The 23,499-nt window shown below is 38.8% G+C and overlaps 1 protein-coding gene across 1 annotated transcript; it reads left to right on the top strand.

The window, feature by feature from the left end:
* The first annotated feature begins 297 nt into the window (after nucleotides 1–297).
* DNAAF10 (dynein axonemal assembly factor 10) lies at nucleotides 298–22,927 on the top strand. Its single transcript, XM_079791572.1, has 8 exons — nucleotides 298–569; nucleotides 9,208–9,308; nucleotides 11,395–11,525; nucleotides 13,723–13,824; nucleotides 15,739–15,854; nucleotides 16,962–17,096; nucleotides 19,439–19,536; nucleotides 22,043–22,927. Exons 1-8 carry the CDS (start codon nucleotides 387–389, stop codon nucleotides 22,248–22,250), a joined length of 1,074 nt encoding a protein of 357 aa, XP_079647698.1. The 5' UTR covers nucleotides 298–386; the 3' UTR covers nucleotides 22,251–22,927.
* The last annotated feature ends 572 nt before the right edge of the window (nucleotides 22,928–23,499 follow it).

Raw genomic sequence — 23,499 nt, 5'->3', positions numbered from 1 at the left:
CCCACGCCGGGGACCTGAAGCAGGATTTTTGTGTGCGTTTGCGGGGGAAGGAAGGGGGCTGTCCTAAAATATGCCGTATTTTTATGGTCTCCCTCTGCCCCCGCCACTCAACGCCAAAGCATCTTATGACCTGGAATCTGTGTATGTGCCAAAGGAAGTAGGTAAAGGCGATACCTAAGTTTGTGCCACCGGTGAAGAAAAAGCTCGTGGGATTTCAGTAATGCATCTGGTATTATCTGAGACAACTAAGTCCAACCGGCTAGGGCGTCAGGGGGCGTGTACGGCGAGCGGAAGGGACCAACTGTCCTGTTTGGGGTCTGGTTTCCAGGTTAGGGGTTTGGCCGGGGCTGAAAGTACCCGTTGGCGGAGGAGAAGTCGGCTGGACCATGTCGGCCTTCGAGAAGCCTCAGATCATTGCCCACATCCAGAAGGGCCTCAACTACACGGTGTTTGACTGTAAGTGGATGCCCTGCAGCGCCAAGTTTGTGACCATGGGCAACTTCGCCCGGGGCACCGGCGTCATTCAGCTGTACGAGATCCAGCACGGGGACCTCAAGCTGCTCCGGGAGGTGGGTGCCGGGCGAGACTTGCCCTCGTCCAGGATCCGGGAGTACCGTTGGGGGGGCGAGTGCGGATTAGTAGTGTGGGGTCTGCATTACGCCAACGCCTCCGTCCAGTGTCCCGCCACGGCACCGCTCGAGCCGCGTGGGCGGAGTGGAGTTGATCGCAGGTGGAGCATATGCTCCCGACGTACGTGCTTTTCCCCCCGAGCTCAGAGTTCTCCTCGGCGGGCGAGTCCACCCGCGCCCTCCGGCCCCTCCTCCAGCGGCCCCTGCGGTCCAGCGCGAGGTCTCTGGAAGTGACGGGACGAGTCCGGGTCTAAATGCGAGGCCCTTCGGGGCAGTGCGCAGTGAGGGGAGAGTCTGGGAAGAGGGGGTCTTGTTAGTAAAATGCTTTTTCATGCAAACAGAGCCAAAGCTGGGGCCGGTTTGCCTGCCGTGTAATTGCAGGAGATTCCCGCCTAACTTAACATTTATTCTTTCCACAAGTATCAGTTGATTGCCTGGTATTCCCAGGCGTGTGAATGACAGTGTCCCCGATCTCAGGGGGTTTTCCTGTGGGAGAGAGAATCGGTTAAATAATCAAACCAACAGTGCATAAGTACAAACCAGGATGAATTCTCAACCATAAAAGAACACGGTTCTGTGAGAGTAAAAACAACCCCCTTTCTTCCTCGCTGAAATCAATAGTAGAAACTAGGCCAGTGGTCGGCAAACTCATTAGTCAACAGAGCCAAATAGCAACAGGACAACGATTGAAATTTCTTTTGAGAGCCAAATTTTTTACACTTAAACTTCTTCTGACGCCACTTCTTCAAAATAGACTCACCCAGGCCGTGGTATTTTGTGGAAGAGCCACACTCAAGGGGCCAAAGAGCCGCATGTGGCTTGCGAGCTGCGGTTTGCCCACCACGGAACTAGGCCAAACTAAGAGGAAAGGACGAGGTTTCCATAGGAAACGGCCTATGCGGAAGCTCAGCGATGGGAGAAAGTCTCTTCTTAAGAAACAGGAGTGGTAAGCAGGGACCAAACGTTGCAACACCTAAACATCATTTAAAATGTATGCCTTTCTCCCCCTAAGAATAACGACATCATTGAAGGGCTTTAAGCAGTGTGTGGCATGATCACGTTTACAAGTTTTGAAAAGCTCAGTAGTGAAAGAAGTTAAGAATCACGTTAACTAACATTTTTTATACCTGTTTACAGTTTTTAAAAGTGCCTTGATTTGGATTACCTGGAAAAAATGGTCATGCTCAGGTGTTTAGGGTTGTAATACACTACAGGGAAGGTTGACAACTCCAGGGATCAAAAGCTATAGAGAGAATCTGCTTGGAGGAGTCCGAGGTTAAACTGGTAAGTAAAGGATGAATGTGGTTTCGATAGGAAGGTTAGATTAGAAGGTAGGCTGGGCCCCATCCCACTTTAAATTTCTATGAGTGTCAGTTTTCTTGTTCAGTTTGTCTTCTCTAGTCAGGGACTCAGTAAATATGGCTTGTTCTTTTCTCTGTTTCCTTAAGTTGTTCACCCCTTGCCCCCAGTCACCTGTTGCTGTTCTAAGGTCCAGTTCAGATTATTTGATTTCTGAAGGCCTTCCTGATCCCCAAAGTAACCTTTCTTACATTGCATTCCTGTGGTATTTACTAACTGTGCCTGAAATACATCATTCTGTTCCATTTATCTCTAGATTGTAAGCTCCTGGAGAGTAAGGATGGTGTCTTTAAAAAAAAAAAATCACTGGGTTGCCTCCTGCACGCCCCCTACTGGGGATTGAGCCCAAAACCCTGGCTTATGCCCTGATCTGGAATCAAAACCAGTGCAAGGGACGACACCCAGCCAACTGAGCCACGCTGGCCAGGGCAGTGTCTTTCTTTAATATGGTATGTAAGGAGCAGTAACTCAATAAATTACTTGTTAAAAGAATGAGTAAATGTATGTCTGTAAAGGATATAACGGGTAATTTATTTTTTCCCTTTAAATTTTATTTTGTATTGGTTTCAGGTGTACAGCTTAGTGGTTAGATAATCATATACCTAGTGTAACTTGGGTAATTTAAATATTGGTTTATTGATTATAGGATTGGAGTCAGGGGTTTAAACAAATGGGAAACGGTAGAATAGCAGGAAGAAATTTAAAGGTGAAGTATTAGGAACAAATACCAATCAAAGCTCAACCAGAGAGCATCTCCAGACTTGTGACTTTTTTTTATAAGACTATGATTTGTACACATTGCAGGAATACACTTGTTCCAAAAGTGAAATAGTGCTCTTTGGTCTTTTCTAGAGGATTCTAACGAGTTTTTCAAATAGTAATGTGTTAATGATAGAACATTTTAGAAATATACCGGGTGACCTCAAAAATGTATACACACTTTGAATAATTATAAAGGCATTGTTTATTAAAATACATTTCATTTTCAAAATGTAATAGAATCAGCTGTTAAAGTGTCTATACATTTGGGGGTGGGGGTACTCTGTAGATAGGAAAAGAGGAAAATTAATATCACCCATGATCTCAACCCTAGGAGTAACCACTTTTTCTATTTCACCTGTATTTAAGGACTATTCTGAAGAAGGACCAGAACTATTTGATGAGTTCTTTCTCCTAAAGAGCCTGCTGTCTAAAGAGGATAAAACAAATGGGAAAACATTTAAGAATTTACCTGTATTTGGCTGTGATGATGCAATGTGAAAGAATATAGATTAAGTACAAGTTCAGTGATTCTTAACTCTTAACATGTATTGTTGCTGTTTGTGTGTATGTTTTAAGGTATTCATGCCTTGGTCCCACCCTTAGAAGTTCTGATGCACTGGGACTCTTGCTTTTAGACTAGGGTGAGGTCTGGACATCAGTATTTTTTCAGCTTCCACTGGATGATTCTAATGAGTACCAGGGTTGACTTCAAGGGGGCTAGATGAATTATTTTATTACAATATTAGGATACAGACTTGATTCTATCATTGAGGGACCACCTCAAGTCAAAGCCTGTGCATACAAGGCAAAAAGGAAGGAAGAAAATAGATCTTTGTTGGTGCCTTCCTTATCTTATTACTAAAGATAGATGGGAATGACAGCAAGGCCTCCATATACAGTTGAGCAGTTTGTTGCATCACCCATGGATGTTTGGCCAAGAGTATGAGAGCTGAAATCTACCTCTTTCATCAAGCCTTACCCCTGAGACTTCATCAGCCTGTAAAAGGAACCTTTTTTCTAATTGGCACAAAGGACTGGGGGTAGCCCTGAAAAATGGCAATATAGTTGGGGATGTTTACACTTTAAAATTTAATAATGAGCTAATACAGCTCTGCTTTTTAGCCCCTGTGGCACTGAATTCACTTCTTGTTAGCATTTGGTTGGCTAAATCTTTTAATGTTAATTAAGCAGTGCCAGGATGTGGAGGAGGAAATACTGACAAGCTGTACTAGACCCACCCACAGACAGAACAAAAATAGCTCTCACTAGAATTATCTATCATGGGCTTCTTTAATCATGTTAACTTATTGTAGCAAAGAGAACCAACATCTGGGTCAAACACGACCATCATGGATGGTTATTTCCACTACCATATAGCAAAAGTTAATATATACTAACTAGAGGCCGGTGCATGAAATTCGTGCACGGGTAGGGTCCCTAGGCCTGGCTGGCAATCAGGGCTGATAAGGTTCCCCACCTCCCCACCTCTTCCTTCCCTCGTTCCCTCAGCACCCACCCCACCACCGCTGGTTGCCCACCATGGTCCGCGCTGCCCCCTGGTGGTCAGTGTACTTCATAGCAAGTGGTTGAACTCCCTAGGGGACACTTTGCATATTAGTCTTTTATATATATATGTATGTATGTATGTATGTATGTATGTATGTATATATAGACTAGAGGCCTGGTGCATGAAATTTGTGCCCGGGCCGGGGAGGGGGGTTCCCCTCAGCCCAGCCTGCACCCTCTCCAATCTGAAACCCCTTGGGGGATGTCCAACTGCCAGTTTAGGCTCAATTCCGGGGATCAGGCCTAAATCGGCAGTCAGACATCCCTCTCACAATCTGGGACCACTGGCTCCTAACTGCTCACCTGCCTACTTGCCTAATCGCTCCTAATTGCCCCCCCTGCCGGCCTGGTCGCCCCTTATTGCGCCCCCTGCTGGCCTGGTCGCCCCCATCTGCCCCCCTCCCCCACCAGCCTTGTTGCCCCCAACTGCCCCCCTGCCAGCCTGTTCGCCCCCAACTGCCCCCTGTGCCAGCCTGGTCGCCCCATGCAGCCTGCTGTTCAGTCGTTTGGTTGTCCCTCACCAACCCCCCTGCCGGCATGGTTGCCCCACGCAGCCTGCTGTTCGGTTGTCTGTCCAGTTGTTTCGGTTGTGACGGACCCTGGCTTTTTATATATTAGGATATGAGGCAGCTCCCCATGGCCTCCTAACCCTCTGAGTCCCTGGCACTGTATTCTTGCCCATTAGGGCCCACCTACTTCTTACTGAGAGGGCTGTCTTCACTCTCTGCCTCAGACTGTGGGAGCCATTACCCATACAGGGGTCCTCAAACTACAGCCCACGGGCCACATGCAGGTGTTTTTGCCGTTTTGTTTTTTTACTTCAAAATAAGATATGTGCAGTGTGCATAGGAATTTGTTCATAGTTTTTTTTAAACTATAGTCCGGCCCTCCAATGGTCTGAGGGACAGTAAACTGGCCCCCTGTTTAAAAAGTTTGAGGACCCCTGACCCATGACTTAGAGCTGGGGAGACCCAAACCTGCTGTGAAACAAGTGGGAGGAGGGAGTGTGGAGCTGTTTCATCAGTTGGCATAAGCTGGAGCTGTCGATTAGTTTAACCATAGAAATTGTGTCCTCACATTGATTAGGTGTTGTATCACTATTAATACACTAGAGGCCCAGTGCATGAATTCGTGCACCAGTCAGGTCCCTCAGCCTGGCCTGCAGGATCGGGCCGAAACCGGCTCTCTGACGTCCCCTGAAGGGTCCCGGATTGCAAGAGGGTGCAGGCCAGGCTGAGGGACCCCACCGGTATGCAGTCGGGGCCAGGGAGGGAAGCAGGAGGTTGGCTAGCCGGGGAGGGACTGCGGGAGGGCTACAGGGGATGTCCGGCCTGTTTCACTCAGTCCCAATCGGCCGGACCCCAGCAGCAAGCTAAACTACCGGTTGGAGCATCTGCCCCCTGGTGGTCAGTGCACATCATAGTGACTGATTGTCTGCCCCCTGGTGGTCAGTGCACGTCATAGCGAGCAGTTGAGCTGCCTTAGCATATCATTAGCATATTACCCTTTGATTGGTTGAACGGCTGACTGGACACAGCCTATTAGGCTTTTATTATATAGGATTATTTCAGGTACTTTTATTTGAAGGAAGGAGCAGGTGGAGAGGACACACATGATTTGAAAACTCCTTTGTTTATTGACAAACATTTTGATTCTCGGTATTGTCCCATTGTAAAATACTCTTCTTCATAAAATGGGAAAAATAACTGAAATAGTATCAGTCTAATACAGTGAATAACTGATGTTATCTTGGACAACCTATGCATTACAAAGAAAAACAATTAACATTCTATGGTTCTGTGCTTCTCATCAGCATGGTCCTTTACAACCATGTTATTGTAGATGACTGGTGTTTTTTTTAATCTTTATTGTTGAAAGTATTACATATGTTCCCTTTTTCCCCCATCGACCTCCTCCAGCTATAACTAATTTTGTTTAGGACAATTCCAGGGAGGCTGTGAATGCTTTGTTTTATACCTGGCTATACAGTAACTGCCAATTTATCTACATCCCAAACCATGAGAAAGCTCAACAAGCTGAGACTTTCCAAAGCTTTGTACCATATAATGATGTATTTTGAACCATGAAAGAAAAGATTACAGTTTGTGTGAAGTGAATTTTCTTTTCTTTTTGTTTGTAAGTTGCTATGTATACCCTATATGGAAATGCCCAGCCAAACGTTGAAAGTGGCAGGGAAATTATTTTTTAAATTGTGTGAAGCAGGCCCACCTTAATGGGAGGGATGAAGATTTGCAAGAAACTGAAGGTTTGAAAGGGGAGATGCCCTAGCAACTGGAGAATTCTATGTAGGGAAATCAGTTTATCTGGATATATTGTTACGTGAAAAAAAAAAAAATCAATTCAAAGGCCAATATATGATGATCCTCTTTATACTAAAACAAACTTAATGTGTGTTTGTAAATGTATAGAAAAGGGTTTCGAAGGATGGGGATTACTTCTGGGGAGTATCAAAGGGAGACTGACTTTTTGCCCTTTTGTTTTGTTTGAATTTTTAGAGGGAACTGTATTATATAAACATTAAGAATAAAAAATATAAAAGTTGTAGAGACCAAATATGAGGAATAGTTTTGCCCTATTGAGGCTGACAGTAAATGGAAGGTGATATTATAAAAGGCCAGAGTATAGTGTGGGACAGGCATCAACTAGTGGCCTCATCTAATTACAGATTGTCCAAAGTTTCCAGGGGCCGAACCAGAAGGAAAAGCAGACTTCAGGAGGGCTGTCAGTGACCTGGGAGGTGAAGTTGGGGTCAGTGGGGACCTTGGAGAAATTAGAAACATCAGGAAGTAAACGAGTAATGGAAGTTCCACAGAGGTGGGAGTAGGTGAGAGTAGCATAATGCATGTGTATATATATATATGTAGGAGGAGTCAGGTAGGAACGGATCCTGTAGTCCCGTCCCCGTCCCACCCCCCCCATTCGTGGTTTTGTTTTCCACAGTTTCTATTACCAATTGTCTGAAAATATTAAATGGAAAAGGCAATAAATAAACATTCATAAGTTTTAAATTACATGCCAATCTGAGTAGTGTGTTGAAATCTCATGCCATCCTACTCTGTCCCACACTGGTATCCTGATGTATATGCTCCCTGCCTGTTAGTCACTTAGTAGCTGCCAAGGTTATCATCTTGACAGTTTCATCACCACAGTACCTGTGTAAAAATAACCCTTATTTTTATTAATGCCCAGAGCCATTCACATAACTCTTATTACAGTATATTGTTGTAATTGTTCTACTTTATTATTTAGTTATTGTTAATCTCCTACTGTGCCTGATTTATAAATTAAACTTAATCATAGGTATGTATAGGAAAAAACATAGTATATAGGGTTCAGTACTATCTTCTGTTTCAAGCATTTACTGGGGGTATTGGAACATATATCCCCATGGATAACGGGGGACTACTGTATTTGGGCTGTAAACTCCTTGAGGGAATGGTCATTCTTACTTATCTTTATGTCTTCTTCTGCCTAGTTCAGTGGTCGGCAAACCACGGCTCGCAAGCCACATGCGGCTCTTTGGCCCCTTGAGTGTGTCTCTTCCACAAAATACCACGTGCGTGCATGCACGTACAGTGCGATTGAAACTTCGTGGCCCATGCGCAGAAGTCGGTTTTCGGCCTGGGCGAGTCTATTTTGAACAAGTGGTTCTAACGCCGAGCCACACTCAAGGGGCCAAGAGCCGCATGTGGCTCGCCAGCCGCGGTTTGCCGACCACTGGCCTAGTTCATTGACTTCCATATAGTAGGGCCTCATTACTAGTAAATGTTGAATGCTCAAGTTGGGCAAATCTATAAAGCTCTAGACTTGGATATCTTTATCTATGACGGGGCGGTAGTATTAGATAATTTCAAGGATCCTTTCTGTGATATGTTCTTCTTCACGTGACTTCCATAAACCGCATGCCTTAAGTAGTGCATTGGTATATAGTTATTTTACTAATGTGATTATATATAATACTCGGAGCAGTAGCCTTTTAAATGAAAGGAACATGAAAAGATTGGCTAATCCATACTAACAGTGGTGCCTTTGGTACACACAGGTATACAAATCTCTGTGATTGAAAAGGTCCCACAGAGAACAGGATATAAACATTCTCAGTTTAGAGGGTTCTGCAGGGAAAACTATGAAATACTCATAAAAATTTTTGTTCCTGTAGCCATCTGGAAAGAGCAATATCTTCATTACGTTCTCATTTCTACAGAGGATCTTAAAAAAGAATACCACATTAAATGCTGAGATGTTCGTATTTGCAAACCAATGGTGATGGTACTTATCAGCATTTGAACATCTCATTAGTGAGATGAAAGGCAAAATTAAAACTCATTCTTTTTGACAGTTATATACTTTTAAACTATAGAAGAACTAGAGGCCCAGTGCACGAAATTCGCGTACTCGGGCTGGGGGTGGGGGGATAAGAGGGGGGTTCCTCAGCACGGCTTGGGCCCTCTTGCAGTCTGGGAGCCCTCAGGGGATGTTCGCAGCAGTCAGACATCCTTAGCGCTGCCGAGGAGTCGGGAGAGGCTCCCACCACCGCTGCTGTGCTCGCCAGCCATGAACCGGGCTTCTGGCTGAGCGGCGCTCCCCCTATGGGAGTGCACTGACCACCAGGGGGCAGCTCCTCCAATGTGCGTCTGCTCCCTGGTGGTTAGTGCGTATCATAGCGACAGGTCGTTCTGCTGTTTGGTTGATTTGCATATTAGCCTTTTATTATATAGGATGACTAAAGGAAAGCATGATCATTTTTATCATAAGTTTTAATTGCTTTTTATATTGCCACCTTATGTAAACCCTTTAATAAGGCTGTAAATATCATGATTATAAATAGCTGACATAAATAATATATCTTCTTTCCCTCCCTTTTATCAAGATTGAAAAGGCCAAACCCATTAAATGTGGAACATTTGGTGCAACATCCTTACAGCAGAGATATTTAGCTACTGGAGATTTTGCTGGAAACCTTCATATATGGTAAGATTACTTAATTAGTAGTAAGACCTGAAATAACAGTTTCTTTGATAGTCTTATTACTCTTCCTCTGAAAGAGAATTCTAATTTATCTTTAGGCTTTAGGTATTTAAAATAATGTTATCAGTATTTCTACATATGCTGTTTGATGCTACTATTTAACAACTTGTATTTGTAAATAAAGGGTTATTCCCCTCCACCTTGAAGGATGCAATCTATAAAAATACACATGTATAACATGGGGGCAATTAGATACTGTGTGCATTTCAGCAGTACATTTGACATTACAGAATGATGTACTGAGCTTTTGTTTTAATTTTTTAATGTAGAGCTCCCAATTCATTTGAAGTTTTTTTAATGTGTTAGCTAAGCACAACTTTTTAGGAACACATCTGTTGAGCAAATCAAGATAAACCTGTTTTGAATGAGCAAAATCATAATTGTGCCAAATACTTTTAATTTTCATGTGTTACCAAGAGTTATTTTCTTTTTTTTCTTCTTTTTTTAAAATTTTATTTTATTCTTTAAAGTCTTACACATAGTAGTACATATATCTCCTTTTTTTAAGAGTTATTTTCTTATATTTAAATTAGAATTGAGTGAATTCAAATTTCTCTAATTACTTTTTAGGAATATCTCTTAATCATCTGAAGTACACACTAATGTTCTAGAGAGAAACCGGCTTTCCTGCCTGTTTTCTAATGTGACCTTTTTGGATTTCTCACTTAGAATCTGCTACTTTGTAATTAAATTACTTTGACCTATTTATCTGTCTTAGGCTCCTAATATAAAACATAATAAAGCTATTTTAATTTACCCTTGCTTTAACTGCTTAATAATTAAGTTAGCATTACAATGCATTAGTCCTCACATGCTATGTCATATACTTTCAAAGAAATTGGGAGAGAGACAAGTCTGAATGTTATTTTTAAAAATAAATATATTTCATCACAAGAATATAGAACAAATGTAACTGTTGACTTTCTTCATAATAAAGTAGAACAGGTATTACTGACTTATTTTCATTGATAAGTCTTTTGTTTATATTAAAAAAGTAATGTTTTTTAAAAATCTGTAAAAATAGTATTTTAAGTAGAACCTCAATCCTGTTTAGTCTCCTGTTTCTTTCACAGTAATGCTATAAAGATAAACATCATGTCTAAACTAGGTTGAACTACCTCAAATTTGCTAAGTGAAATTTTACACATTTTGGCTCATAAGTTGGGATTACATCATGAAAAGCTATGTTCATTTTGTTTAAGTGTAAGTTATTGAAACCTGACTTGTTAAAGAGAAATGTGGATAGAAGCTCCAATAGAAAAGCAAAAGAAGGGGAGCAAGCGAGAAAAGGGATGTATTGCTATAACCTACTTGAGCTATTCATTATCCAACCATCTCATGTAGACTTAAGCACACATAATCATAGTTACTTTCCTGCATTTCTTTCTCTTAAATAACCTAGAATTAGGCAAACTTCAGCCAGTTTGACTCTCATATTTGTGACCAACATGATGATAAACTAAAAAATACATAATTAGATGAAAAATCAAAACTCAGTGAGAAGATAATACATGATAAAGTGGAAAATGTGTACCTAGTACACACTATTCATATAATAAAATAAACTGCAGTAGATTTCAAGATGAAACTTCCAAGGCCAACTTTGGAAACATTCTAAATCCTTTTACTTTATATTTAAAGCAGTAATTATCAGACTTCAGTCAGCAAAGAGTCCACAGGTTTGGGACCCCATCCCAGAGATCCTTATTAATGATGTCTGGGGAGGAACCTGTCAATCCGCACTTATTAATAAGCAGACCTGGTAATTCATCTATGAAGAACACTAAGTAAAGTGGACGTGGGTTTGAATTCCAAGTTGAATAATAACCATTCTCATTGAGGGCTTAAAAGATACTAAAGTGGAGGGAAGAAATTGGGAGTATTTGTATAAATTCATAGTCAAATCCTTATTTTTAAACAAAAATCTAAATATGGAATGCATTCTTACATTTTAGTAAGAATGTTTGGGACATTGGACTAAATGTTTGGGACATGTGGTGTAAGTAAGAAGCTGTCTTCTGTTGTTTAGGAATTTGGAAGCTCCAGAGTACCCAGTGTATTCCGTAAAGGGCCATAAAGAAATTATAAATACTATAGATGGTGTAGGTGGACTAGGAATTGGGGAAGGAGCACCTGAAATTGTGACTGGCAGCCGAGATGGTAAGTCAAAGTATTTTATGTACAGTATTTTAATTTTTTTTAAGATAAATCTCTATACAACGGTATATCCTCTCTGTGTGGAAATCCGCAGTAACCCTTACCCACTAAATCTAACAGTCTGCTTTTTTAATAGGCAGGTTTGATTGCATATCCCTAAATTGTTTCATTCTTGAGTATTTTGAGATAGAGGAAAAGCACTTAACTATTTTAGTTTTGAGCAAATTCAACTACTAACAACCATAGTTTCATATGAACCTTGAAGGATTTCAAATTTCTTTATTGGTTTTTGAGGCAGCTGACAATATAATGTGGGTGGCAGCTTTTCCTTTTTTAAAAAAGCAGAATCAGTACTTGTGAAAATTGTCACGTTGAACACTGAAATTCTGTGATCCTTCCGCTGAGCATTGTAGAAAGCTCCAAGGACACCAGGTGCTTTTCTGCCGTGCAGAGACTAAAAACGGACAAGTCTTAAAAGAAAAGAGAGGGGAATCTTCTGATAGTTACTCAAGAGCGGCTCTGTTTTCGAAATCAAATATTCTTTCCAACCCTAGAAACAATACAGAATATAGAAGGAAAAACAGCATTCAGCCCACCACACCAGCATAACTATTAGGTGTGCTTTTCTTTCCAGTCTTATATACAACGATGACTAGCTACCAGTGTGTGTATGGTTTTATATCTTACTTTTTCCATTTAATGTTTTGTCATATGTAAATGTTGCTGTTTTCATACTTACACTTTAATGACTATGTCACATTCCATCCTATGGAGGTGTCACAATGTTCTAACCATGCCCCTGTTAATAAGCATTCAATTTTTTGTTTACCTCAAATTTTTTGTTTATTGTTTTGGGAGAGTGACTTAAAAATAATAAATAAGTATCATTATGTATATAACTCTTTTGGAATAAATGTTCCAAAAGAGTTATATACATAATGATTTGTGTTGTGGGTTTTAAAATTTACTGTCAAATTTTCCAAAGTATCTTTTTACCTTATCAGTTACAATGGAAGAAATAGATTTCCAGTATACCCTACCAGCATTGATTTTCCTAATTTTTTAGATAAAAATGGTACACCATTCCAACTTGTGTTAATTTTTTTCTATACATTATTTATTTACCAGTTAATTTTGCTGTGTGAATTGTTTGTTTATGTTTTTTGTTCATGTAACTTACAAACTTAATATAAATTTTATCAATTTGTATGAAGCTAGTGGAGTGATATGTCTTGTCATATTTGCAGGAATTTTTTTCTCCTTAACGCATCTTCTTATTAACCAGTTTTATTTTATTCTTGGAGATAAATCGAGTGGAATAATACCCCCTTTTCTACATTTATTATCCCTTTTAAGGATTTTTTTTTTTTATGCTTTTCCTATTCTCTCTCAGGTACTTGCCTTTTAGCCATTTTATTACATACATTTGTATTTCTCAGAAGCAGTGACATCATTTACTTAGCAGTCCTGTAATTTGCATTAAAATGAGGAAGTTGAAATTAAATTGAGAATTACTTGTTAATTTTTTTAAATAATTCTTTTTTTTTTTTTTTTACACCAAGCAACCTACATGGCTGCTTTTTAAAATAATTCTTTATTATTGGAAGTATTACATGTCTCCCTTTTTCCCCCATTGACCTCTTCCAGCCCACTCCTGCCCTGTTAATTTTATTTAATACTTCCCTGTTCTCTATTGCCACAGGGAAATTAAACTTAATTATATGAAATAGTATTCTAAAACCCAATATAAGAAATTGTAGATGTAAAAATTAGTTTATTGTTCTGTATAAAGAATGTCAATAGTTATATGGGTAGTAAGGAAATAATTTAAATGGCACTGGTATTATTCTAAGTAACTAATACATTAGTTTTAGGCTTAAGCAAAGAAAATAAAGTGTGATTTGAATTGCATAACATCTGTGTTTGCCTTGTCAATCATACCATGTTGATAACTTAGGAACAGTTGTTGGCTTTTCTGTATATCTATTTGGAAATTTACTAGTAAGTCAGACATATGGGTTATATCTCTGATATTAAGTACAAGTTACCCACTTAGAAGTTAGAAAAATGTGAATATTTTTTCAGGTGTTATAACATCTATAATATTGCCATGTATACAGGAAGCCATAGGAAGAGAATGCAGAAAAGAAATGTCATTATTTGCTGTTGAATTTTGCCAGTGCACTTTTATGTATGGCAGGAACTGTGAAGGTGTGGGACCCAAGGCAGAAAGACGATCCTGTTGCTAATATGGAACCCGTACAAGGAGAAAACAAGAGAGACTGTTGGACTGTGGCATTTGGTGAGTTATTGAAGAACTCTTGGATTTGAAGTATCCAATGGTAAAAGCTTCAAGGAATTCCTGGTGGTCTGTTCATAGTCTGTGGATTATTCTGGCAGTTTATTGAGGCAGATAGACATGGTGGTTAATGTCATCCTCTGAGGCCTGGGTTTGAAGTCTCATGGTCTACTTATTGGCTGTGTGACTTATTGGCAAGTTATGAAGCATCTCTGTTTCTTGGTAGCTTCATTTGTAAATGGAAGTAATAATAGAATTTACTTAATAGTGTTGTTATGAGGATTCAAAAAGTTAATATATATATAGTGCTTAGAATTGTGCTTAGATTATTAAGTGCTCAAAAATAATTTGCTGTTACTATGTACTTGTGTTTAACTAGATAATATTGACCCAGTTAGAACCAAATGCCAGTAATGGAGCTAAGTAGAGCCTCAAGGGCAAATGGTAACCTTACAGATCTTACATTATACTCTCTATAGAGTATGTTTATTTTCTAGAAAGTAGTTATACCATTACGAAATTATTTCTTACAATTTGACAACTGTGTTTCTCTATTAATATATTTAAAATGAGTGCTGGTTCTGTAGGACTAATTGATGTTTACCCTTGTATCTCTTGCTGAGCACCAAAATTAAAATAATTTTTGCTAGTAAGAGGTATAGGCCATATTTAGTTTTAAATCTCTATTTTTTTTCCCTCTTTTCTTAGTATAATCCTATGTAAATAACAGACATTAAAAGTAGGATTTAACAATACATGTGATTTGTTCAACTTTTTATGTTATTTTAAAATTGCACTGTTATTTAATTAGAGGAAAGTTTTAGACTTCCACTATAAAAAAATAAATTATTGTATGGGAATTACTATGTGTGTATATTTTGTAAGCAATTATATAAACTTAAGACATATGCTTGGGGAGAAATTTCAGGATTAGTATTTGGAATCATCATCTAAAACTTGGTATAATAATTAAAAAGTAATTACCTTTGGGCTCATTAAAGCCTTTCATCATTGATCTAAGGAACATAAGTACAATTTTTAAAATAGGTGCTTAAGTTTAAAAAGAAAATCCATTGATTTGACAAATTTTTATGAATGCCAAAGAGGCGCAAAGCGGTGGGCTTATAAAGGTTAAACAGATGTGTTATCTGCATCAAGATGCTTATAGTTTAGTAAAGAAGATATGATATCTACATTAATTATAGTACAGCCCTAGATGGTTTGGCTCAGTGGATAGAGCGTTGGTCTGCAGACTAAAAGGTCCCAGATTCGATTCTGGTCAAGGGCCCATGCCTGGGTTGTGGGCTTGATCCCCAGTAGGGGGTGTGCAGGAAGCAGCTGATCAATGATTCTCTCATTGATGTTTCTCTCTCACTCTCTCCTCTCCCTTTCTCTCTGAAATCAATAAAAATATATTTTGAAAATTATAGTACAAGGTAGGAGTGATAAAAGATCATGAGAGACATGGACAAATGCGGAAGGAATCCCAAGAGAAAGATGACCAGGGTGAGGGGGCATTTTTTACCAAAAGGACATATAGAATTTGGACCCCTGAAATTGGAAGGAAATTTCAAGTATAAGGAATAGCTTGAAAAGTGTCCAAATATGTAGAGGAAATACTGTAGTGGTAGAAATTGCTTTAAAGATGGCTCAGGCCCACAGCCAGAGGTGTTTAGATGGTCTTAGAAGCCAATAATATTCTCACATATCCCTTCAGTATAAAATGAGTTTTAAAATAACTATCAAATACCAAATTAATAATCTGATGTCCTGTCAGGATCGGTAACATGAGATTCTACCCAATGTGATTTTGTAAAATCTGATTCAGTACAAATTATATGCATCGGTTCATAAAATTATTTTACCAGCCTTCAGATTAGCATTTATAAAGATCTGTAATGTTGTCTTGATCTGTAGGTAATGCGTATAATCAAGAGGAACGTGTTGTTTGTGCTGGCTATGACAACGGTGATATCAAACTGTTCGATCTCAGAAGTATGTCATTGCGGTGGGAGACAAACATTAAGAATGGGGTAATGTGCATTTGGATTCTTTTAATTAATTAATTAAATTTATTTATTTACGTTAATCCTCACCTGAGGATATTTTTTTCATTGATTTTTAAAGAGAGTGGAAGGGAGAGGGAGAGACAGGGAGACACATTGATTGATTGCATCCTGCGTGCACCTTGACCAGGGCCAGGGAACCTGCAACCAAGGTGTGGGCACTTGGCCAGACTTGAACCCAGGACCCTTCAGTCCGCAGGCCGATGCTCCATCCACTGAGCCAAACCAACTAGGGCCATTTGGATTATTTTTAATTTCTCTGAGCATGTTTTCACCTACCTCTGAACTACTACAAAAGGAAGGTGATTCTAATAACTCATCTCAGTACAACCACTCTACCAGTGGTTCTTAACCTTTTGGGGCTCTGAGCCCTTTGGGAATCTGATGAAAATCGTGAACCCTCTTTTGGAAAGTGAACACACGCCCAGATGTGGTATGGCAGTGCTGGTGAGTCGCCAGCCCCTGTGGCAGACTGTGGACACCTGTGCGTTGCGCATTGTCATATCAAAATGAGCATGTAAGAGGCTTTTTTCTGTGAATAGGAAGCCTGAAAATAGTAACAGCCTTTCAGATTTTAGGTTCCTGAGTTGTATGCCTCTCATGAGGAATATGGCTCCTTCCTGTTTCCTAAAGTCAGCCTTGACTTAACTGTGCACAATAATTGGGGAACTCAAGATAGTTTGATCTTGTCCTAATGGGTTTGGCTCAGTGGATAGAGCATCAGCCTGCGGACTGAAAGGCCCCAGGTTCGATTCCAGTCAAGGGCATGTACCTTGGTTGCGGGCACATCCCCAGTAGGAGGTGTGCAGGAGCAGCTGAGAGATGTTTCTAACTCTCTATCCCTCTCCCTTCCTCTCTGTAAAAAAATCAATAAAATATTTTTTTTAAAAAAAATGATAGTTTGATCTTATTAACCAAAAAGAATTTTTTTATGGTTTAAAAGTTTTTAATGTATTGATTCCGTTTAAATGCTTTCACATGAGCTAATAATTTTAAAGTTGTTTTACTTAGCTTAAAATAACCTACTGAATAATATTCATTAGACCATCAATAATAAATATTCTGTATTTTCAGGTATGTAGCCTGGAGTTTGACAGAAAAGATATAAGTATGAATAAGTTAGTTGCTACGTCTCTGGAAGGAAAGTTTCATGTTTTTGACATGAGAACACAGCACCCAACCAAAGGTTTTGCTTCTGTTTCAGAAAAGGTAAATCTGACGGGAATGCCTTTCTATGAAGAGGAATGTTCTTAGCTTGTTTTAGACTAATAAATAGACTTAGTCACCAAGGTACCTTCCAGGTCTTTATGGGAAGGGAGCTATTTTTAATATATTCTTGTGGGATCTTGACAAGGTTTTCTCGACAAAGAGTACTTGCAGAAAGCTCATCAGTTTTAGACTTCTTGATTATAATAAAGGCCTCATTTGGATAGGAATCTTATTTTGTAGTTTAAGGAACAATCATAGGAAAAGTAGCTGATGACAAGTATGTGATAAGCATACTAGCCTTGCATTTCCTAATAAATATATAATATTTGTATTTATACTAATTATATACTCTTAGGTGTATACCAATATACACCTTAGTATAATACTAATTATATACTTTTCAAAATATATCAACATATATATAGTCATTTAATCACATTTTATTTTATATTCCAGTTTGTTATATTAAATAAAATTATTTAAAGTGTTAATCACTGTGATTGATACATAGTAGGTGCTCAAAATGTATTTATTCTTTTATTCACACATACACATACATACTTTGCCTTGTTTGAATAGTATTTGACGAAGCTTAGAAGGAAATGTGGTATTACAATGTTAGAAAAATAGATGAAGAAAACAGGGCAAAGGGAAAATACTTGTTAAAATGGTGTCAGAAGTAAGGGGATTGCATAAAATTCATGCTGAAACATCCTCTCATTTGCAAGAGATGGGTTAGAAATGTGAGTCTGAGCTTCCTCCGTTATAAAAATAAAGGTCAGTTATAGATTTGTAGTTTCCATGAGATTAAAATATATAAATTGTTCAGGAAATAAAAATTCACTCCTTTTCTCACTCTACCATGGATTCAGTAGTACTTCCCAAATGTTCCTATTTTGTCTTATTATTACAGCAATTATTATTGCATGTAAATTACTGCCACTGCCTGATGAACTCAATTCTTAACAAGATAAATATATTTTTTAATATTGTTTTGACTTTGTTGTTTCAGAGTATATTAAGTATCTATCAACATAAAGCACTTTACTAAATTGTTTTATATACAACTGCAACATGTTTCTTATTAGCTATAAATTATAGTGTTATCTTCAAAATTTTTTTCTTACATTTAGTTACTCTAGTAATTGCTTAGTCTGACAAATAAATGACTTTTGTATTTTAAGAGGTCATATCTCCTCTTGGTTTGGGGGTTTTATCATCTTCCAGCTTAATTTGTTTTTAAACTACAAAACTAATTAAAATAAGTTTTCAGAGCTTGAACCTAATCACTTGAGGACTCACACACTTAAAGTGTATATTTTGAGATGTGGGGTTTGTTTTTTTTTTGCAGTTTTCTTTAAGTATAACATGTCTCCTTTTTTCCCAATCGACCCCACCCCCGAGGGCAAGCCCCCACCGCCCCAGTATCTGTCCATTGGTTATGCTAATATGCATGCATACAAGTCCTTTGATTGATCTCTAACCCCCCTCCCCTCCCCTGCCTTCTCTCTGAGGTTGGATGGTCTGTTCAGTGCTACCTTGTCTCTGGATCTGTTTTTGTTCATCAGTTTATGTTGATCATTATATCCCACATATGAGTGAGATCATGTGATATTTATCTTTCTCCGACTGGCTTATTTCACTTAGCATAATGCTCTCCAGTTCCATCCATGCTGTTGCAAATGGTAAAAGTTCCTTCATTTTTATAGCAGCGTAGTATTCCATTGTGTAGATGTAGATGTATATTATGACCATAAACACTGAACATAAGTCCTTATGGCCCTTATTTTGAAGACCAGACAAGTCCAATGGTGTAGACTGAAAATACAGCTCTGGGAGCTTTCAGTTAAATTTTATTCTGTCTGTGGGAACTCTCAGTACTTTCCACTCAGTTTTGCTGTGAACCTAAAAAACACTCAAAAATAAAGTTTTTTTTAAAAGTTCAATCTATCTTTATTTTTTCCTTAGGAAGAAGTATGTGGTTTGTATTTTACGTTTCTTTTGCTCTTCAGAGTGAGCTAGAGACGTAAATGTGTGAAATCTATTTGCATAGTTTATATGGTACTATAAACTTAGACTTTTAATCTGATAACACATTTTTTAAAAAAAATCCAGTACAACTTTGTTTCATAAAGCAGTAAAGAAAAATTATGTTTTTTCTTGATTTCTGATGGGTTCTTCTAAATCTTTGGAGCCATTATAAAGAGAAGGACCAGAAAATAATTACTTTTATAGCAGTTGTTGAAAAGATAGAAGAAAAATTTATTTGCAGGGTTTCTCTTCCAGGGCAGTCTTTGTCATACAAACTTATAACCAGGTTGTGTGCCTCTCCTACTGTTTAGGCTCATAAATCTACCGTGTGGCAGGTCCGACACCTGCCCCAGAACCGAGAGCTGTTCCTGACAGCGGGAGGCGCCGGCGGCCTCCACCTCTGGAAGTAGTAAGTTTCTGCTGTGCACCTGGCTCCTTTTTGGGTCACTTGTGGGCGTGAAGTAGGAATAGATTGAACTTTTTCCCCTTATTTTCCTCCTCTGACTTAGTTCATTTTGCTATGATTTTAAACTTTATTGTATTACATAAGTATTATTTTCTAAGCATTTAAAAAACAAATTTACTTCTTTTACACATACTAAATAGTAATCTTTTGACTCATTAAATATGTTTGTTATTTAGTTGTCTTCCATATATTGTAGTACGATCAGGGGCCAGGAAAAATTCTTTTCATAGATTTGAAATCATGGATTTTTGCTGTATTTTTTTTTTTTTTTTTTTTTTTAAGGAAAACTTTCACCAAAGGCTTTTGTGAAATATTATAATCGGGTCATTAGAACCCTGCCTCTAGAAGATAGGAAAAGGGTTGAAATTGTTAGTTTTAGATCATAATAATTCAGTTGCCCAAGTTCAGATAACATCCTTGTGATAGAACCAGAACAGAGCCCGAGGGCCCTGATTGGTCTCCAGGAAAAGCCTTGTTGAGTTTGCTGTCTTCATACCATAGGCAGGGTGAGTGACAGGGAGAGCTTACCATGCACTGCGCTCTGAATCCCAAGGGCCTGAAGGTGGCAGTTACTAGTAGCCGCTCATTTAAAAGGCCTGATAAAAACTGCATTAATGGTTCTCTCTTTCTGTAAACATCACCCAAGGGGGAAAAAAAGAAATAAACACAAGCCATAAGTGAAAGATAATGTTTGAAAAACAGAAATAAAAGAAAAATACCATCTTTAATGCTTCTGGGACTTTCATATTTACAAAATACTTTATTTTTTAAAAAAATATGTTTTTATTGATTTTAGAGAGAGAGGAAGGGAGAAGGATAGAGAGATAGAAACATCGATGAGAGAGAGAGAGACATTGATTGGCCGCCTCCCGCATGACCCTCGCTGGGGATTGAGCCCACAGATGGGGCATGTGCCCCTATTGGGAATCAAACTAGGGACATCTTGGTTCATGGGTCAATGATCAACCTCTGAGCTACACTGGCCAGACCACAAAATACTTTTCTATTTATTAGCTCCTTTTAGAAGTTAGAAGGGATTCTAAAAAATAGGGCTACAAAAGCATTTAGGAATATAGCTGACCAAAAACCAGGAGTGAATACTTTAGATCAAAACTGTATAGTTTCTGTGAATAAAAAGCAGAGGGAAAGTGTTGAGAGATCTGGGAGAAGGCCTGGTAGATAGGTCATTCGGTAATTTCCCTTTTCTCGGCACCTTTGTCCATTTTTCCTCCCTGATTGTTCCAACCCCTTCTTTCCTCTGGGCTAGACTCTGCAGATCCCTCTGAGCCATGCAGCGGCACCTCACTGTTCTACCTGAGGACCAAACTCTTTAGGCTGCTAACTTGAAGCACTGAGTCCAAGTTTTCTTTGCAATCCACACGTGGGGTTGTTTTCCTTATGATATGCAACCATGTTTGTAGCTGGAATTTTTGACTCTGTGGATTTAATTAATACCAGTGAAGTTGGGTCTGTATGCAATTAGAAATTTGTAGCTTATCTCAAAATAAACTTGAACCTTTACCATAACAGATACCTGGTCTAATCTTCAAATTGGTTTGGAGCTTTGCTCTCAGGTATTATACCAGCAAAGGAGATCTGGTTTTTGCCAGTCTCCCTTGGTAGTAATTCCATTAAACTATAAATATTTCTTAAGCACCTAACCAAGAAGTCCTAAGGTAACTCATCTAGTTATTTAGAAATTGTGTTAGGAATGAATGGCCCCCAACATGCTGACTTTTTTGTTATTGTTGCATATTTTGAAAATCTCAAAACTTTAGCAGTCGGGAGGGTTTGAAAAGTCTTTGTTATTTATTAAATACTATATTGCTGCAGCCTTTGCCAAGAGATACGAAAAAAAACCTGTTGACTATTTATCAAAAGGAATTGTAGGGTCTGAGAAGAAGAAAGAACAGTAGGTTATCTACCTATCAGTTCTTATATTTCTGCTCTGCTTCTCTGTTGCTTTGTATCCTGAAACTCCTGGCCTTTCTTAGCATTTATAAAATACAGGTAGTATCATAGTTGATACCTCACAGGCTTTAAAAGGCCTTTTAAGGAGGAGCAATACTCCGGTATTTCACTAGGAACACATCTCCATGCCAAGAGGGATGTTTCTTTTCCCCTCTCTCAAATTTAGCCCAAATAGTATTTATAACTTGTTCCCTTCAACTCTTCTTATTTGTAAATTTATATTTTCAGCTGAAAGAAAATCACATGGTTCAGAATGGCTTTTTTTACGTTTTGAAGCAATGATGTTTAGGTCTAAAATCTCCTCCCAGCAGTGCCTGCCCTTAGAGTGGTCCACAGAGGTCCTGGGATCTGGCATGGAACTCGGAGTATGGGTGGATCAAGGGTCTGCCATTCATTCTGGAAGTGTTTGGACGGGTTCTGCAAATGGTAGTTGCAGCTTTTGCCTTTACACATATCTCTTCTTTATTCTTGCTTTCAGCGAATACCCTGTTCAGCGGTCAAAGAAAGATTCCGAGGGAGTAGAGATGGGAGTTGCGGGTTCGGTCAGCCTTTTGCAGAATGTTACGTTGTCTACCCAGCCCATTTCCAGTTTGGACTGGAGTCCGGACAAAAGGGGCCTCTGCATCTGTAGCTCATTTGATCAAATGGTGAGAGTACTGATTATTACAAAACTCCATAAAATTTGATCGGAAGATTTTGGACTTCGAAACCTTCCAGCGGAACACTCAGAGAATTTAGAATGTGCTCTGCATCCTCTGACTCTCCTCGGCCGAGGCTGGATTTGACTGGTGAAAGAGGCCCAGATGCAAACCTCAGGCCCGCCTCTCTCGGTGTGGAATGCCCAGCGGTGAGTTCCAGCCACCTGGATGGTCACTGGTTTGCTGCTGCACAGGGGGCACCAGCTCTGTTCCTCTCCCTCCATTTCTGATAAAAGTTGTATTTGTCTATATTTCACCATATTTACATTTGTTCTGCATCCCCAAATTCCATATTTTATAATAAACACTTGTGTTGCATTTCAGTGTTCACACGGTCATGGTAGGGATCACTTAGTTTGGTGTAGGATGGTTTGCCTTGGTGAAACTACTGTGAATTAGCCTTCATAAATATACTCTGAGAGCTTTCACAGTCACTGAGTTTCAGTACAAAACATTACTTCACAAAATAACCATAGTGTGCGGTCAAAATAGATTTGGGTAATGTTTAGCAGTGTAACTCATAAAATGAAATACTGTGATTTATAGAGACCTCTTCTGTACCTAGAAACGGAGTTAAATTAGTGAGACTTTCCATTGTTGACCATGGTAAGTGATGTTGAGATGTTCACGTTTTAGGGGTTTTGTAACCTTACTTTTTGTCAAACTTTTTAATATATTTTATGAATAAATTTTTGTTTTTGAAATCTATGGTAGATCTGATTCTTTGAACTTAGTAGTAATAAACACCATCACTTCTTTTGCTTTATAAATGCTTAATAAGTACCTCTTATTCACTTTGTTTCTTCACTGTTCATATCTTTGGCTAAGCTCAGAGGTATTAATTGTATCACACTTTCATTAAGCCTACCCTCCCTCCTGCATTCAAGAGACAGAGCACATAAAACATTCGTAATATATGAAATTCATGTGATTTCAGGGGTTCTTGGAAAGTCACTTGTTTGGAGTATTAAATTCAGAAAATTAACTTTAAAAAAAATCCCAAAATCTTGGATAAAACAATACTATGGACATAATTATGAAAGTAAAATTAAATTGAACTTTAAAAATACCTATCCCTGCTTTTTGTTTGTTTGGTTTTTGTTCGTTTGGTTTTTGTTTTTAATCCTCACATGAGGATTTTTTTCCCATTGATTTTTAGAGAGAGTGGAAGGGAGGTAGAAAGGGGGAGAAAGAGAGAGAAATATCAATGTGAGAGAGACACATAGATTGGGTGCCT

This window comes from Cnephaeus nilssonii, assembly GCF_951640355.1.
Source record: "Cnephaeus nilssonii genome assembly, chromosome: 15".
NCBI lineage: Eukaryota > Metazoa > Chordata > Mammalia > Chiroptera > Vespertilionidae > Cnephaeus > Cnephaeus nilssonii.
This window is presented reverse-complemented; position numbering and strand designations above follow the sequence as displayed.

What these genes read in the sequence shown, in the direction of transcription:
- DNAAF10 (XM_079791572.1), top strand. Translation starts at nt 387, where the DNA reads ATGTCGGCCTTCGAGAAGCCTCAGATCATTGCCCACATCCAGAAGGGC. An exon ending in AGACAAACATTAAGAATGGG is followed by an intron (nt 15,855 to 16,961) that starts GTAATGTGCATT and finishes CTGTATTTTCAG; the next exon opens with GTATGTAGCCTGGAGTTTGA. An exon ending in GGCCTCCACCTCTGGAAGTA is followed by an intron (nt 19,537 to 22,042) that starts GTAAGTTTCTGC and finishes TCTTGCTTTCAG; the next exon opens with CGAATACCCTGTTCAGCGGT.